Source organism: Anser anser (assembly GCF_964211835.1).
Source record: "Anser anser genome assembly, chromosome: 2".
In the NCBI taxonomy this organism is placed as follows: Eukaryota; Metazoa; Chordata; class Aves; order Anseriformes; family Anatidae; genus Anser; species Anser anser.
Genome location: NC_139721.1, coordinates 82,609,498 through 82,624,038, shown reverse-complemented (window position 1 = coordinate 82,624,038; position 14,541 = coordinate 82,609,498). Strand labels below are relative to the sequence as shown.

General features: G+C 38.7%; 1 protein-coding gene across 3 annotated transcripts in view; it reads left to right on the top strand.

The window, feature by feature from the left end:
* LOC310893274 (uncharacterized protein) overlaps positions 1–11,985 on the top strand; it is a 101,959-nt gene extending 89,974 nt beyond the window's left edge. The window contains exons 4-6 of one of the 3 annotated variants that reach the window (XM_083821989.1): positions 5,856–5,977; positions 10,430–10,516; positions 11,890–11,985. In XM_083821989.1, the coding sequence (XP_083678115.1) occupies positions 5,856–5,977; positions 10,430–10,468 (161 nt within the window). In that variant the 3' untranslated portion in view covers positions 10,469–10,516; positions 11,890–11,985. The remainder of the gene's footprint in view (positions 1–5,855; positions 5,978–10,429; positions 10,517–11,889) is intronic. The other 2 variants (XR_014578860.1, XM_083821987.1) reach the window with 2 other exon arrangements.
* Positions 11,986–14,541: the final 2,556 nt, after the last annotated feature.

The window sequence follows — 14,541 nt, the reverse complement described above, 5'->3', positions numbered from 1 at the left end:
AATGGATTCATATGCATGGACATGTTTTTCTGCAGCTCTGAAAGATCAGAATCCTGGGCTTGTCACTGTAAAAAAGAACTGTTGGTTTTTGCTAGCTGCAGAATGTCTCCCACTGTGGGAGTGAAGCAAACAAAGGGGAGATGAAAGTAGGGGATATAGGCTCTCACGTCCAAAACTAAGCAGAAAGGGTTAACAAGAGGGACATAAAGCAGCCTCATTTCCTTGCTCTTTTCCCTGGTGGTAGATCAGAGCCTGCAAAATGTCAATGTTTTTGCGTACAGGCACCCAGTACATGTAACCTATTTTTCATGTTCTTTTTTAGCTTACTTAATCAGCACAATCAACTTCAGAATTAAAAAGAAAAAGGAGGTAATGGCTGAAAACTAAATAACCATTCCTATAGTTTTTAAGCACATCATTTGAATCATCAGCTATAGACATTTAAACTGAGACGCATTAAACTGGTTAATGTGCAAAATGATAACTAAACATCTGACCACCTGGTTGATTAGCATTTAGAAAGAAATTGTACAGTTGAGAAATAGAAACCAATTACAGACCTTAAGAAAGACTATGAAAGTCACATATCTTGCAAATATGAATCTGAGGAACTTAATAAAAATACATTTTTGCCAGCTGTTTCCAGATTTGCTAAATCAAACTAAATGGGTTTTAAAAGCCATCTAGCAGATGGAAGGAAAATGTTCACATTTCCTAAAGTGTTAATGAAATTTAGTTATAGCAAAATTGGAAAAAACAAAGAATAGATACACATTTTAATGGTTATGTGGCACCAACAGCTGTCACAGTAAAGTACTGAAATGAAAAAAAGAAAAAAGAAAAAAGGGGAAAAAAGGCAGGTTATTTCCCCTCTTTTCCTAAGCAAAAGTGGCAAAAGAAAAAAATGAAAAACGGGATTTTTTTTTTTTTCAGATATGTCTTAATGAGTGCCGTTTTTCATTAGGCAGTGGTTATAATGCAGTGCAACTAACTCATAAATACAGTACTGTTGAGACTGGTAATGATTCAAATAATAGACACGAATCCATTCAAATTGATACTTAGGGCTTTGATAAAGAAGACCAACAGCCTGAAACATTTTAAGTGTTCATTTCAAAAGTTTTAGCACGAAGAACTTTATTTCCCTACAGGGATTTTTTGCAGTTTTTAGAAGTTTTATGCACTTAACCTGTAAGATTCAGACAATGAAGCAAAGAGACAACAGCACTACTGAAGCATAGTAGCAGAATTTAAGTATCTGAGTATTAAGTAGTAGTTGAGTATTATGGGACTAAAGATTTTATTCCCATCATTAGCCACAGGAGGAAACAGAAATACGCATCCTAAAGATTGAATTGTTTTATTGTGCTAGGCAGGAGAAATTCAGAATAAGAAAGGCTTCTGTTCTGGCATGAGGAGTCACTAAACAGCTTGCACCATTCACTTTGCCTATTAGAAAAAGAAAAAAAAATAGTTGTTTCATTAAATTCTAATGAAATGAAACCCGTAAATCCTGCAGGATAATCAGAGCTGTTTAAGATAGTTTTACTTAAACATTTTCTAATAAGTGAAAAAGTAGAGACCTTCGACAATTTTATCATCGTTTGCTTTGTTTGATCACCAGTTGTACAACACATGACAACGAATTTCTTATCTTGTTTTCTAATCCCCTTCTTCATTTGTCCTTTGCCTTTCTGTCTGACTTTTTATTTCAAAAACTCTGATCTTCAGATTATGTTAGTCCTTTTGACTTCTCATGCACAAATTTCCTTGTGATGTCACCAAATCTACTCAGCAAAGAGCAATTATTGTGTCCCAGGAATGCTCATCATTATCCCACCTATATTCATAGGGAAAGTGTGAAGGTGAAATATAAATAGATAAAAAAGCTGTTTTAAAGCACTGTTGAAAAATTGAAAATTGTAGGTGCCTAATTGCAATACACAGCCATCTAGCAAGTCTCCTTTGCACTTTCCTCTCATCACATTTCATGTTAAATGCTGTCTGTATATTCTTAGTTGGGATGTTACTCACATATCATTTGTAAGGTGCCATACGTGTCTCTGAATCTTGAAGAAGACTTGATAATTGCTCAAAAAAAAGATGACATAGCTGTCTTTTTTTTTTTGATGAAGCTGCTTTTTTCCATGTCAAAATGTTTCACAGAAAAATACTAATTATTACAAAAACTATAATTTCAAATATCAAAATGAATTGACTGAAACATATTGCTGAAATATTCCATTTTAATGAAAGTAAATAAAGAAATTTTATTTCTTCTCACTTCTGTAGTCTAGCATAAACCACGTGGAATAGAATTGCAGTTTCTCTGAATCACTGTTTTACAGAATTGTTATAATTCTAAAGCAAATGCTAAAAGTTTAAGATTTTGCTTTGAGATCATAATGGAAGTAGCTTTTGAACCAGTGGAATTTCCTTTTGACTGTTTCTGATATCTCTTGCTAATGTTAACCCCAGCTAGTTCAAGGAAAGTTTAGTTATTTGAAACGTATAAGTTGGGAACTTCCAATAAAATGTGTTACATGATGGCAGACAAACTTGATTCTTAAGAAACTGTCTTTAGTATAGATTATTGGGTAGGAAATGTCATGTTAGTATTATCTCTGGTTATCACTGATATTATTATTATCCCTCACAAGGAGAGGGCAGGGGTAGGCGCTGAGCTCTGCTCTCTGGGGACAGCGACAGGACCTGAGGGAACGGCATGGAGCTGGGAAAGGGGAGGGTCAGGCTGGGTGTTAGGGAAAGGCTCTTCACCAAGAGGGTGGTTGGGCACTGGGACAGGCTCCCCCGGGCAGTGGTCACAGCACTAAGCCTGTCGGAGTTCCAGAAGCATTTGGACAACGCTCTCAGACACGTGAACTGATTTTTGGGTGCTCCTGTGTAGAGCCAGGAGCTGGAATCCATGACCCTTTTGGGTATCTTCCAACTCGGGATATGCTATGATTCTTTTACTCCATTTGAAAAGTAGGTTCAGTTTCTGGAAACTTGGCCATCAGTCACTTCAAGGATGTGCTGTAAGCACCAGTGTGAGAGCTGTTGGTACGTCTTTCTCTTTTCTGCTGAAAAACTTTGTAAGATATTAGTTTCACCACAAAGAAACAAGTAGAATAGCTTTGGAAATCACAGACACATTTGCCAGTTGGATATTAAAAGTCTTTTTGCCCGACTCCAGTTCTATAGTAAGGACACGTGATCTGTTATTACCACTGTAAATAATCATTATGGCTCTCCCTAAACTTGTATACTCTTTTTCTGTTAGTTTTGAAAATAAATTTTGAGAGGTTATGAATCTTCCTGTTTAGCTTTTTTAAATTCTAACTCATTAATGCTAAGGAAAAGTAGCACTAGCTTAGTATATAGAGATTGTATAGTGCTTCAGTTATCTGAATATTAACTGCTTTTCCCCATATGTAAATAGAGGTTGGAGCATTCCCCTGAAGTGGTTGCCAACTGCAATGTACCTGTGCTAGAAGACGTACTGAAACATTAACAAAAAGTGTTATCTTTCTTGGTTTTATGTTGGTAGCCACCGTTGTGAAAGACCCAACAGTTTTAGTGGAACTTGCAATCCATACACATCGCAGTATCCACACATTTTGAGAAAGGAGGTATTTTACAGCAGGAGTTGGAACAACTTTACCTGAAGCACTGATTCATGTTACCCATGGAGAGTTAACTTTTATTACCAATTCAGATTTGAATGGACCATTCTATACTTCCGTTTCTATTGGTCTTCTTAAATTCTGCCATACTGTCAGAGTGTCTGCAGTTATAAAGTGTTTAATACCTTGTCCAGGCTTCCAACTCTTCTATAAATTATACGTGGAATACTTTCCTTTCAGCATACTTGCATAAATTGTTGGATTTTCTTCAGCCTTAATATAGGGTTATGTAAAAATAATTATGGTGCTAATGACAATTTAAACACCCCCCTTTTCTTAAAAAACATCTTTTTAAAACAAATGTCAACTTCACAGTCAGATTTTCCCTCCACCTATGCCAGAATTAGATTTAAAAAAAAAAAAAAAAAAGAGAGAGCTAATCTAGTTCTGGTGCAAATTAATAATAAACTTAGGAAGCTCCTGGGTCTTGCACTACACATGAGTACTGTGAAGGTATGATACTAGCTTTCAAGAACATTTCTTTGAAGCTCCAGGCTTCCAAGTATTTTATCCATTCCCATCTAGATCTGGGAATATTAATGAAGTTAGTTCATTCAGATGCATTTAGTGCCACACAATGACAGGTATGTGCTGTGAGCTTTATATATGGGACTCTCAGGCAAGACTACTGCATTTATGACTTTCACAAACCAGTTTGATATGAAGTGCTTGTCAGTCAGCCAGGAAAGAGCTTTCCTCCACTGAAGGCCCCAGATCTGGATGATGCCTATGGGATGGATCTGAACAGTATGTTGATTACAGTGTTTTGCAGCTATCAATGTACTTCAATTAAATCAAAATCAAAGCCTGTTACATAAAGATTTGGGTCTCTCTGTGCCAGGACAGAGTGAAACAACTAATTTATTTGTAAGTGTGCAAAAGATATTTTGTAATAACATTTATTATAATTCTGTATCAGGAGATTATGAATAAAGTGTATATGGACGTGTGGTGGGTAGGACAGGTGGTGTTGTACCTAGTGCTGTAGTACATCCAGCCTCAGTTTGAGTGTAGCTGGGGCTAAGTGGCTGTGTAGCCACTGTGGTATCACTTTGCCTGCTTTTCTCTCAAAAACCGAAATCACAAAGAAACCCCAACAGAGTGTTCATTCTGGCCAGACACAAAATGCTTTTTTTTTTTTTTTTTTTTTTCCTGTCTCCAGTCTTTTAGTTCCAATGTAGAAACATAACTTTTGTTCTTTGCAAAGTTCTGGTGGTCACCCAATCTTAAAAACTTTTTTAGAAGAGGTACACCTGCAAAGCTGTACTTACTGTGTCTTTTAAGTTGAAAGCTCTGAAAAATGGGATCAATGGAGGCATTTTAAAAAATAAGAGTAAAAAGCAGATTTAAGTACACACTTTGGAAGGTGTACTTTTATGGTGGGTGGTCCTTTATAGTTGTCTCTTCTTTGTTTCCTGGCATCCACTGTTTTAATGCAGGTATTTGTTTTACCAGTATGCTTATATGAATGGTATCATATAGGAACGACATCGTATAGGAACAGTAGTAACAGGTTTTGTGCAGGCATGCAGAAGTTTTAAAATCTTCCATAAGAACAGTTTTAAGAGCAGTACTGCCTCTGTTGATGCATAATGTAGTACCTCAAAAATCCTGTGCTTAGCTTTATACATGTGCATGCATTTTTATCATTCCTCTAGAAATTTCTACAAAATTCTTTCAACTCCATTACAAGAAAACAACAGATTTAAGCTGATGGCTGTGAATATGTTTCAGGTAGAGTTGCTTGGTAGGAGGTACAGTTAGACTAAAACTAGATGCCAACCTCATCAAATAGAATAAAAAGAACAAATTGAGTTTAAAAAAAGAAAGAAATGAAGTATTTCCAAGATAAACCTAATCTTTATCAAACCAGCAAGCCTTTTGAAATTAAAAAAAAAAAAAAAAATGCTGGGGAAATGTTCATATGACTTTCTGGGAGGAAATACACTCCTTCCATTTCAGAGAAAATTCAATTTATGCTTCCTTAACTAGTCTTCAAAAGTGTGTCACTAGCAGGTATGCAGTTGATCAGAAATAATTCCATCATTACAAAATAGTCTTTGTCTCTCTGTTGAAGAAGATGGCTGTGTTTGAAATACCAAAAAGGTCTTTGTTCCTGCTGATGCATTCCTCACATGTAAGTTCCCTTGTCTTTTGCCCAATTTATAGATCATTCTGTGGCTCACCTGACATTCAGCATCATCATCAGCTTAATCAGGCATTCATATTCTTTGGCCACGATAACAATGAATCTTTACTGCATACATCTAAAGAAAAGTAATAAAAATGTGGTAAGTGCTCACAATATCAGTTAAATTCCAGTTTGTGTATTAACCTGCATCCAAAGTTTTAATTCTTGCAAGACCTGTTCTACAGAAGATCCCAATGGCTTTCATTTTATTTTTCAGAATTGATTTGAATTCAATGATGAGATTATTGTAAAAAATACTTTAAGGTGAGATTTTGATAGGCTTGACCTGTAGATTAAAACAGCTGGTAAGTAAGTACTTCTTGTATCTTTCGCTTTCTTTTTCTGAGAGAGCTGATAATGATACAATTTCTATCATGAGTATTTTGTATTAAGTCCAGTCCCGCTGCAGGTTTTGTCTGTACAGAATAGATTAACTTGGATTTAATTTGTTTTATGCATAAGGAAACTCAAGAAGAGCCAGCATAACTAATTAATTTTACTGTTTTTTCTGTTTTTTTCTGTTTTTTTTTTTTTTTTTTTTTTTTGTATTTGGATGGTACTATGGGTTACCTGATATTCATGAAAAATGAAAGGTAAAAGATGAAAACTTTAACTGAACTTTGGAAGGAAAAGAGAATAACACAGATTTTACTGCATTTATTGTAGTTCTTTGGTGCTTATAGTTTATTCCATTCACACTGCTCCCATCTGCAGCACCAGCTTGCTTTTCTTCCCTTAGGACTGCAGGGTGTTTTAATAATAGGCCTTCAAGACCCCCACAGCAATGAGAAGTCTGATAAAATAAAGAGAAAAAGGAGCTGAAGTGATCCCTGGAGAAGGAAAACATATTTTCCACTTTTCATTTCCATTTCACAACAGAATGATGGGCTGAACTAATAAAAGCCCATTGGCATTCCAACAGACCCAAACAGTTTGCCTGTTGGGTAGTAATTATGTGTTCCAAGTATTCACATACATAATTAAAAAGTGTTCTGTTTCTTTAAATAAACATAATCACGCAGAATCCAAAATAGTCAAATGGTCTCCTCTTTCTTATTTGGACTACAGAACAATAACATAACTTCTCCAGTAAAATTTTCTTTCCTTGCCTGCTCCTACTACTAACCTCAATTGATTTGCAGGAATGAATATGGTTGATACTGGTAATCCTGTGATATTACTCATTTCTGAAACACATTTTTATCATCTGGCCAGAGCTGAAAGCCATGTCATTTCCTATGAGCAGCCCAAATTCTAACCCTTGGCAACTATTTTGGGTTTGAGCTATTGTCTGTTTAAGTTTTGCTTGCCATTAAGAGCGTGTCTGTCAAATTGACCTGCATGCCTGTTTTGCCTTCGTAAGGAATGTCCTGGCTGCCCCCTGCCTCCCATCCGCCAACTGGCCCAAGATTTCCAAATGCTTTCCCTTTCCCAAGCGAGGTTTCTTTGCCAGCCAGCCTTGTGCTGCTCTTCCTGGTCATGTGCATGGTGCGTGGCTTTCCCTGTGGTGGCCTCACCAGCAAAATAGAGGCTAGGTGCCTCCAGACGAACCAATACTCCAGACAAACTGCACGCTGCAACGCAAAGGGGAAGGGTGGGAGGCAAATGGCTGTGACCAGGTCTGGCACACACAGGAGCACGCTTTCTAGTTCCACCAAAAGATCCAGTACATTTCCCATATTTGTGCCATCAATATCAGTGTCTCAGGAAGGAGATAGGAGGCTGTGGTTTGAGCCAGTGAGGATACATGGAGATGTAATGTTTTGTGAGTTTGTGGTTACAAGTACACTGAAAAGACTAAAGCTGTTTCAAGCACTGCTATTGATTAGTTGTACTGGAGCAGCATCTGTGAATCCTGGTCCTGCAAGTTCAATGTCATGGCATATGAAACAAACAAAAAACTTACAGTTACCACAGGTAACTGCTGTTAATGCAGGTAGAAAACATACATCGGAATAGGGGAAAGGGTGTATATATATTTTTTTCCACATCAGTAATTCTGTATTCTGAGCATGTGAATGATCCATTGGCTTTTCTTGTTTTCTTTTCTATTTCCATGGCTTTTTCTTGTTCATCATGGCAGAGGTGGGGTTACCAGCATGTATGTATAGGAAGCTCTTTCATGCAGCATAAGACAAATACTGTTGGGTTTGGAAAGTGGCTGCTTAAAATGAGAGCGCTTGGAAGCTGTAGCTTGGGTACTATTTGGGTGATAATGGGGTTGTCAGGAGACAGACGTTCATGGCTCTAGATACGTATGTGCAGGGCTGATACTGTTCATCAAGGCTCCAGAAAAGGACATTGCCTTAACTAAGACATGGGATCACCAGGACATGTACAGAACTCCACAATGGTGGGTAGGATAAGTTTGTGTCTTGTATCGGTTTTATGCAGAAAGACTTTTGGTATCACTTCTCGCATGTTAATAAGGTGGGGATCGCTTAGAATTTGAAGAGACACTCAGAAGAACTTGAGGCAGCATAATAAAATGCTGTTAGTGATACAGAAAATAAAATAATTTGAAGTCAGTGTTCTTGGGGGATGTTGGAGAGGTAAGTACTAGCATTTGGTTTGTGAAGAGATCCTAAAATTAAAAACTTCCCAGAAGCAGAATTGGACCATATTGTTAGCTAAGGAATTATCATCAGACAGACCTTTTAAAACACCCTAATTGTTACTCAGCATACTTTGAGAAGCACTCATTATGGCTATATTTAAGCAAAAGTGTGGTATGTGATCTGTTTATTAATGATACTGTGATTTCAGAGTGATTTCAAAGTCCCAATTAATCATCTGGGACTGGTCACCAGGCCGATATATTGCTGCATCTTTCCCTTGAGATATCCATCGAACAGGAAAGAGTAAAATGAAAAATTCAAGGTAGTCATTCAAAAAGTATGCTATGTGAATCTTTGTGCAGATCAGTAGTTATTTTCTCCAAGGGCTTTGGTTTGTGTTCTGAAAGTACTATCAGGACAGAAGAATCCCTATTTAAAAAGTTGTTGTTAATTAATAATAAGTAACAGACCTTTGAGAATTCTTTTTTTTTTTTTTTTTTTGTTAATTTGAACAAGTGGTTGAATATGCTTTTCATGCTTCTTAAAAAATTCTCTTCTAGAGGCCTCTAGATTTACCAGAATTTACATTTAATGTTAACCCAGATGGGAGGACGTAATATCCTTCTCCCCTTGCTTTCTTCAGAGGTTGTGTCTTTATCAGTACCCAGTTTGATCGAGGGAGTGTCATTAATTATTTAAATTAAATTTCTGTTTAAGGAGATCTAAAGATGATTCAGATTTGTCTTTTTTTTTTTTCCTTTAATGGTTGAAAATATAACACATAACATGGCAAATTGAGGAAGAAGGCTGGGTGCTATTTTCAAAGGTTTGCACATTTTTTTCTGTGTGTGTGGTTAGTGGTTGTGGGAAAGTAAACTTGTGCATTTAGAAAAAAAAAAAAGCAGCTCACACATCTGTCAGCATTCTATGACAGTCACATTAAACATTACTTGCTTGAGAGTATAAAGGAAAACAGTCTTACAAGTACCTCAGTTCCCTGCTTTCCATCAACTCATAGCACTAGACATTGTTTGCCATGGCTCCTTGTAGCTTCAACGTTTTTCTTTGTAATTATTTTTCTAAAGGTGTCAGGAGCAATTCCAGCTGAGAGTTCTGGCCAGAACACTTCGAAGTTCATGATAAAAGCAGTGAAAAGTATGACTAGTACTTTACTAGTACCATAAAGGAGCATCCCTCAGCACATTCAATAATGAATCCTGTGTGTGGCTCTTTGTCTGTAGAACTTTGTCTTGGGAGAATGTTCCTGGGAGAATCAGCACAGAGAAGGGCGAAGAGGTCTTCAGGTTTGAAAGAACCTCTGTTGTACAATTGATCTTCAGTAATCAGTCATGTTAAGTTCATTATTATTATTTATTGGGGTCACATGCTTGAAAGGGGACATAAAAGTGAGATTCTGAAACACTGCTCCTGGTGTCTTTAAGAAAGAAGAGTGTTAATATTAGACCTTGGATAAATTCCAAGTCAGATAAATTATGTTTTACCTCTCTATAAATTGTAGGAATTTTTATTAGATAAATTATTCTGGTTTTTAAACTCAGCTGTTAGTTTCTGTTTCTGCAGAACATAAAGACAGTTATCCGTAGAGCTTTGAAAATCCCTGGATTTTGTTCAGGGAAAGAAGCAACATTTTTCTGAAGAGGTGAAATTGGTTGTTATGCATACTTCTGTTCCGCTTGACATAAGTTAGAGAACAAAGTTGAAACTTCAAGATTAAGCCTTGCCAAAATGAATAAATTTGGGGCTGATGCCATGTGAAACCTGTAGGAATTTTCACTGCTCTTACTGAATAAGACCAGAGCCTAAAGAGCGGTTAAGCATAAGTAAACCCAATAGCTATTACAGCAGAACTATTACAGTTATTATGATTCTTTCCTTTATTGATAAGGGAGATAAATATTGTTATTTCCATGTGTATTCTGTTTTTCAGTTTTGATTCCAAAGCAGTAAATATGAATTATTCATGATAATTACAGTCCTATTTTCCAGACCCGGGAGCTGCCAAGAGAAATTAAATAATTTTCTAACCTATTGGCTGATTACTTGGAGTGTCACTATTACATGTAAGTACTCATGGGTTGGGGTGGAGGGAGCCCTATACCTTTCTAAACACACACTAACTGAGAAATTCAACAGGAATCCCTATCCTATGCTTTTAATTTCCTTTTCTACACAGCAGCTGCATGTGAACACTGAAGTGGAAACTACACTTCAGGAATAAATGACCCATTCACTCACTTGAATGGACCAGTGGTTAGGGCACGAAGCTGAAAGTTAAGAGACTTGGCTGCTGTTTCCCATTATGCCATTTACTTGCTCTGTGACACCACATAAATGATGGCTTTGCTGTTTCAGTCTTCTTACCGTCATAATGCGGCTAGTGAAAATTTCTCACTTCTCAGCTATGTAATGCAACTTAAAAATAGTGAAATGCAGTGTGTAAAAGCCTCAGTGCAAATGCAAAATGTGATTTTAAGATGATTTGGGCTTATTACCGTGGACGTACATCATTACACTTTTATCACTGCTCTGATTACTCTCTTAGTGCTTTTGAGGACGTACGAAGATGCTAACAATCTGTTGAGCTGTTACAAGATGACAGTGCTTGTTGCTTCATTCTAAAGAGCATCTTGCTCTTACTGGGTTTTGTAATCTGTAGTGGGGACAGACACCACAAGCCAGCTAAGACAGAGCTTTCAAACTGGTATCCAGGAGGATCACACAAGACCAGACAGCTGTTGCTAAAATATCTTCTGTCACAGTTGGCACTTCTTCTGCTGTTGCTGCTCCCAGTCAGTGGCCCCCAAGGTCTGAGTGACACTGATCAGGGTTTGCCTACGCTAGGAAGATGAAGCCAATTTTTGTAATGAGAAAATTGAAGTGCTAGTGCAGATTAGTACCCCCCTGATGCTTACTCTAGGATGATGGGACCTTGGTGAAGCAAAGCTTGGTACATCAGTGCATTATCAGGAAAAGCAGCAGCTTCTGACTGCAAACAAAAACAATATTTTGGCTTCTTGGCTAAGAGGCACTAGAATACTTTGAGCACCTAATTAGATTACAGTTTAAATGATGAACATTAAATGTGCAATGTTATTAATCCAGCACCAGAAAATATAAGCAAAGGTGACCAGATGTTCCACTTTGACAGATTAAACTTTTTTTTTTTTTTCCTCCCTAATAAAATGTCCTGCTGTCCTGGTGATTTTGCTGGCTAAAATGTGACATGCTCCAATTACTGTTTATATAAGAGCGGAGACCACGATCTACAGTTCTGCTGTCCCAAAAGAGCTATCCGTCCGTTAGGATAAAGAGCCATATTATTTCTTGTCCTAGCTTTGCTGTTTCCTTTTTTCACTCTAAACCTCTGATTATTCCACAGAATGCAGAATAGCTTCAATACGAAAAGTTAATTCTTATCTTTTTTCCCAAACAGCACAGCCTATACTGTCAATTAGAGAACTTCCTTGAAAAGCAGCAAATTGCGGCACTTGCAGGGCAACCAGGCGATCAGGCCCAGTCAGCATGGGTTTATGAAAGGTAGGTCCTGTTTGACGAACCTGATCTCCTTCTGTGACCAAGTGACGCGCTTAGTGGATGAGGGAAAGGCTATGGATGTGATCTACCTTGACTTCAGTAAGGCTTTTGACACCGTTTCCCACAACATTCTCCTCAAGAAACTGGCTGCTCGTGGCTTTGTTGTGTCGTACGCTTTGTTGGGTTAAAAACTGGCTGGATGGCCGGGCCCAAAGAGTTGTGGTGAATGGAGCCAAATCCAGTTGGAGGCCGGTTACTAGTGGAGTCCCCCAGGGCTCAGTGCTGGGGCCAGTCCTCTTTAATATCTTTATCGATGACCTGGATGAGGGGATCGAGTGCACTCTCAGTAAGTTTGCAGATGACACCAAGTTAGGTGCGTGTGTCGATCTGCTCGAGGGAAGGAGGGTTCTGCAGGAGGATCTGGATAGGCTGGACCGATGGGCTGCGGTCAACTGCATGAAGTTCAACAAGGCCAAGTGCCGGGTCCTGCATCTGAGGTGTAACAACCCCAAGCAGCGCTACAGGCTGGGAGATGAGTGGTTGGAAAGCTGCCTGGCAGAGAAGGACCTGGGAGTATTGGTTGATAGTCAGCTGAATATGAGCCAGCAGTGTGCTCAGGTGGCCGAGAAGGCCAACAGCATCCTGGCCTGTATAAGAAGCAGTGTGGCCAGCAGGTCTAAGGAGGTGATTGTCCCCCTGTACTCGGCTCTGGTGAGGCGGCACCTCGAGTACTGTGTTCAGTTTTGGGTCCCTAGCTACAAGAAGGACATGGAGGTGCTCGAGAGAGTCCAGAGAAGGGCAACGAAGCTGGTGAGGGGTCTGGAGAACAAATCTTACGAGGAGCGGCTGAGGGAGCTGGGGTTGTTTAGCCTGGAGAAGAGGAGGCTCAGGGGAGACCTCATCGCTCTCTATAGGTACCTTAAAGGAGGCTGTAGAGAGGTGGGGGTTGGTCTATTCTCCCACGTGCCTGGTGACAGGACGAGGGGGAATGGGCTAAAGTTGCGCCAGGGGAGGTTTAGGTTGGATGTTAGGAAGAACTTCTTTACCGAAAGGGTTGTTAGGCATTGGAATGGACTGCCCAGGGAGGTGGTTGAGTCACCATCCCTGGAGGTCTTTAAAAGATGTTTAGATGTAGCCCTTAGTGATACGGTTTAGTGTAGGACTTGTTAGTGTTAGGGCTGAGGTTGGACTAGATGATCTTGGAGGTCTTTTCCAACCTAGATGATTCTGTGATTCTGTGATTCTGTGAAATGGGGATTTAAACCCATTCCAGGAAATGCAGGCTGTAACTTCTAGCATGTCATGTCTTGGCACAGAGTATTGTAATCACTGAATCACTGATTTATTAAAGAAAACAGAATTTCTGTATTCTGTTTCAGATCTATTTTGAAAGAAAAGAAAAGAAAAGAAAAGAAAAGAAAAGAAAAGAAAAGAAAAGAAAAGAAAAGAAAAGAAAAGAAAAGAAAAGAAAAGAAAAGAAAAGAAAAGAAAAGAAAAGAAAAGAAAAGAAAAGAAAAGAAAAGAAAAGAAAAGAAAAGAAAAGAAAAGAAAAGAAGAAAAGAAAAGAAAAGAAAAGAAAAAAAAGCATCTTCCTCACTTTTATAAAGGAAGACCTAGTTGTTTGATTTTCCAAGAGTACCAGTAGAAAGAGGCACTCTTCTGCAGCCCTGGTAATAGTGCTTGAGTTAGAGAAAGGAGACGATTCATTTCTTTCAGGTCACAACCCTGTCTGAAGTGTTTCCTATCCCCTGCTCTCTTTTCGGCATTTGGGATGCTGTAAATCCCTGCTCTGAAGCCACTGATTCCTTTCTGACACTCTGACAGAAGCTCCGCATTTTGACAGAAACTGTTAAGCATGATAGGGTGCCCAAATGCCTCAAAGCTTAACAGTGTGATGCTGAGGCCTTCTGTAAGCTTAATTTTGAGGCATAGATACATCTGTGCCAAGATAACTACATTAAGAACACAACTGTGGTAATCCCTGTGTTCAGCCAGCAGTCTGAGCCGTGCTCCCACCAGGCAGCTCCTGTGTCTTGTTGCTGACACCGGCAGGAGCCCTCAGTTAGCGACCCAGAATGGCGTGGGGTTGGATTGGGACTTTTGTGGCTGTACAAGCTCTCTGAGGAAACCTGCAGCTCACGGGGGTTGCAGTCTCCGGTGTCCCAGCAGTTTTCTGTTTTCTGCCAGCTGATTCCATGTACAGATTTATCATGGCCCCTGAAGAGTAGGACTGTACATCAAATTGTAGAAATATTTTACAGGGTAAAACTATTGCAGTCAACAATTCAGAAATGCCCTCATGCTCTTGAGTGTCAGACTTTATCTGTACCTGCAGTGTGCATCTGTGATTTTTTGGCACTGTAGTATGTGTTTCATTGTGGGAGGCACATGCTGTTGTAGCAAGTTTTATTTAGCATGTAAAGACTTTGTAAGTATCTTCTCGTTTTCCCTTCTCTCTGTTCATGCTCTGCTGGGGACACACTGGCTTCTTATAATGTTCGATCTGTCAAAATTCTAGTTTCCCCCTGCATTTGATACTGCTAAATGCAGA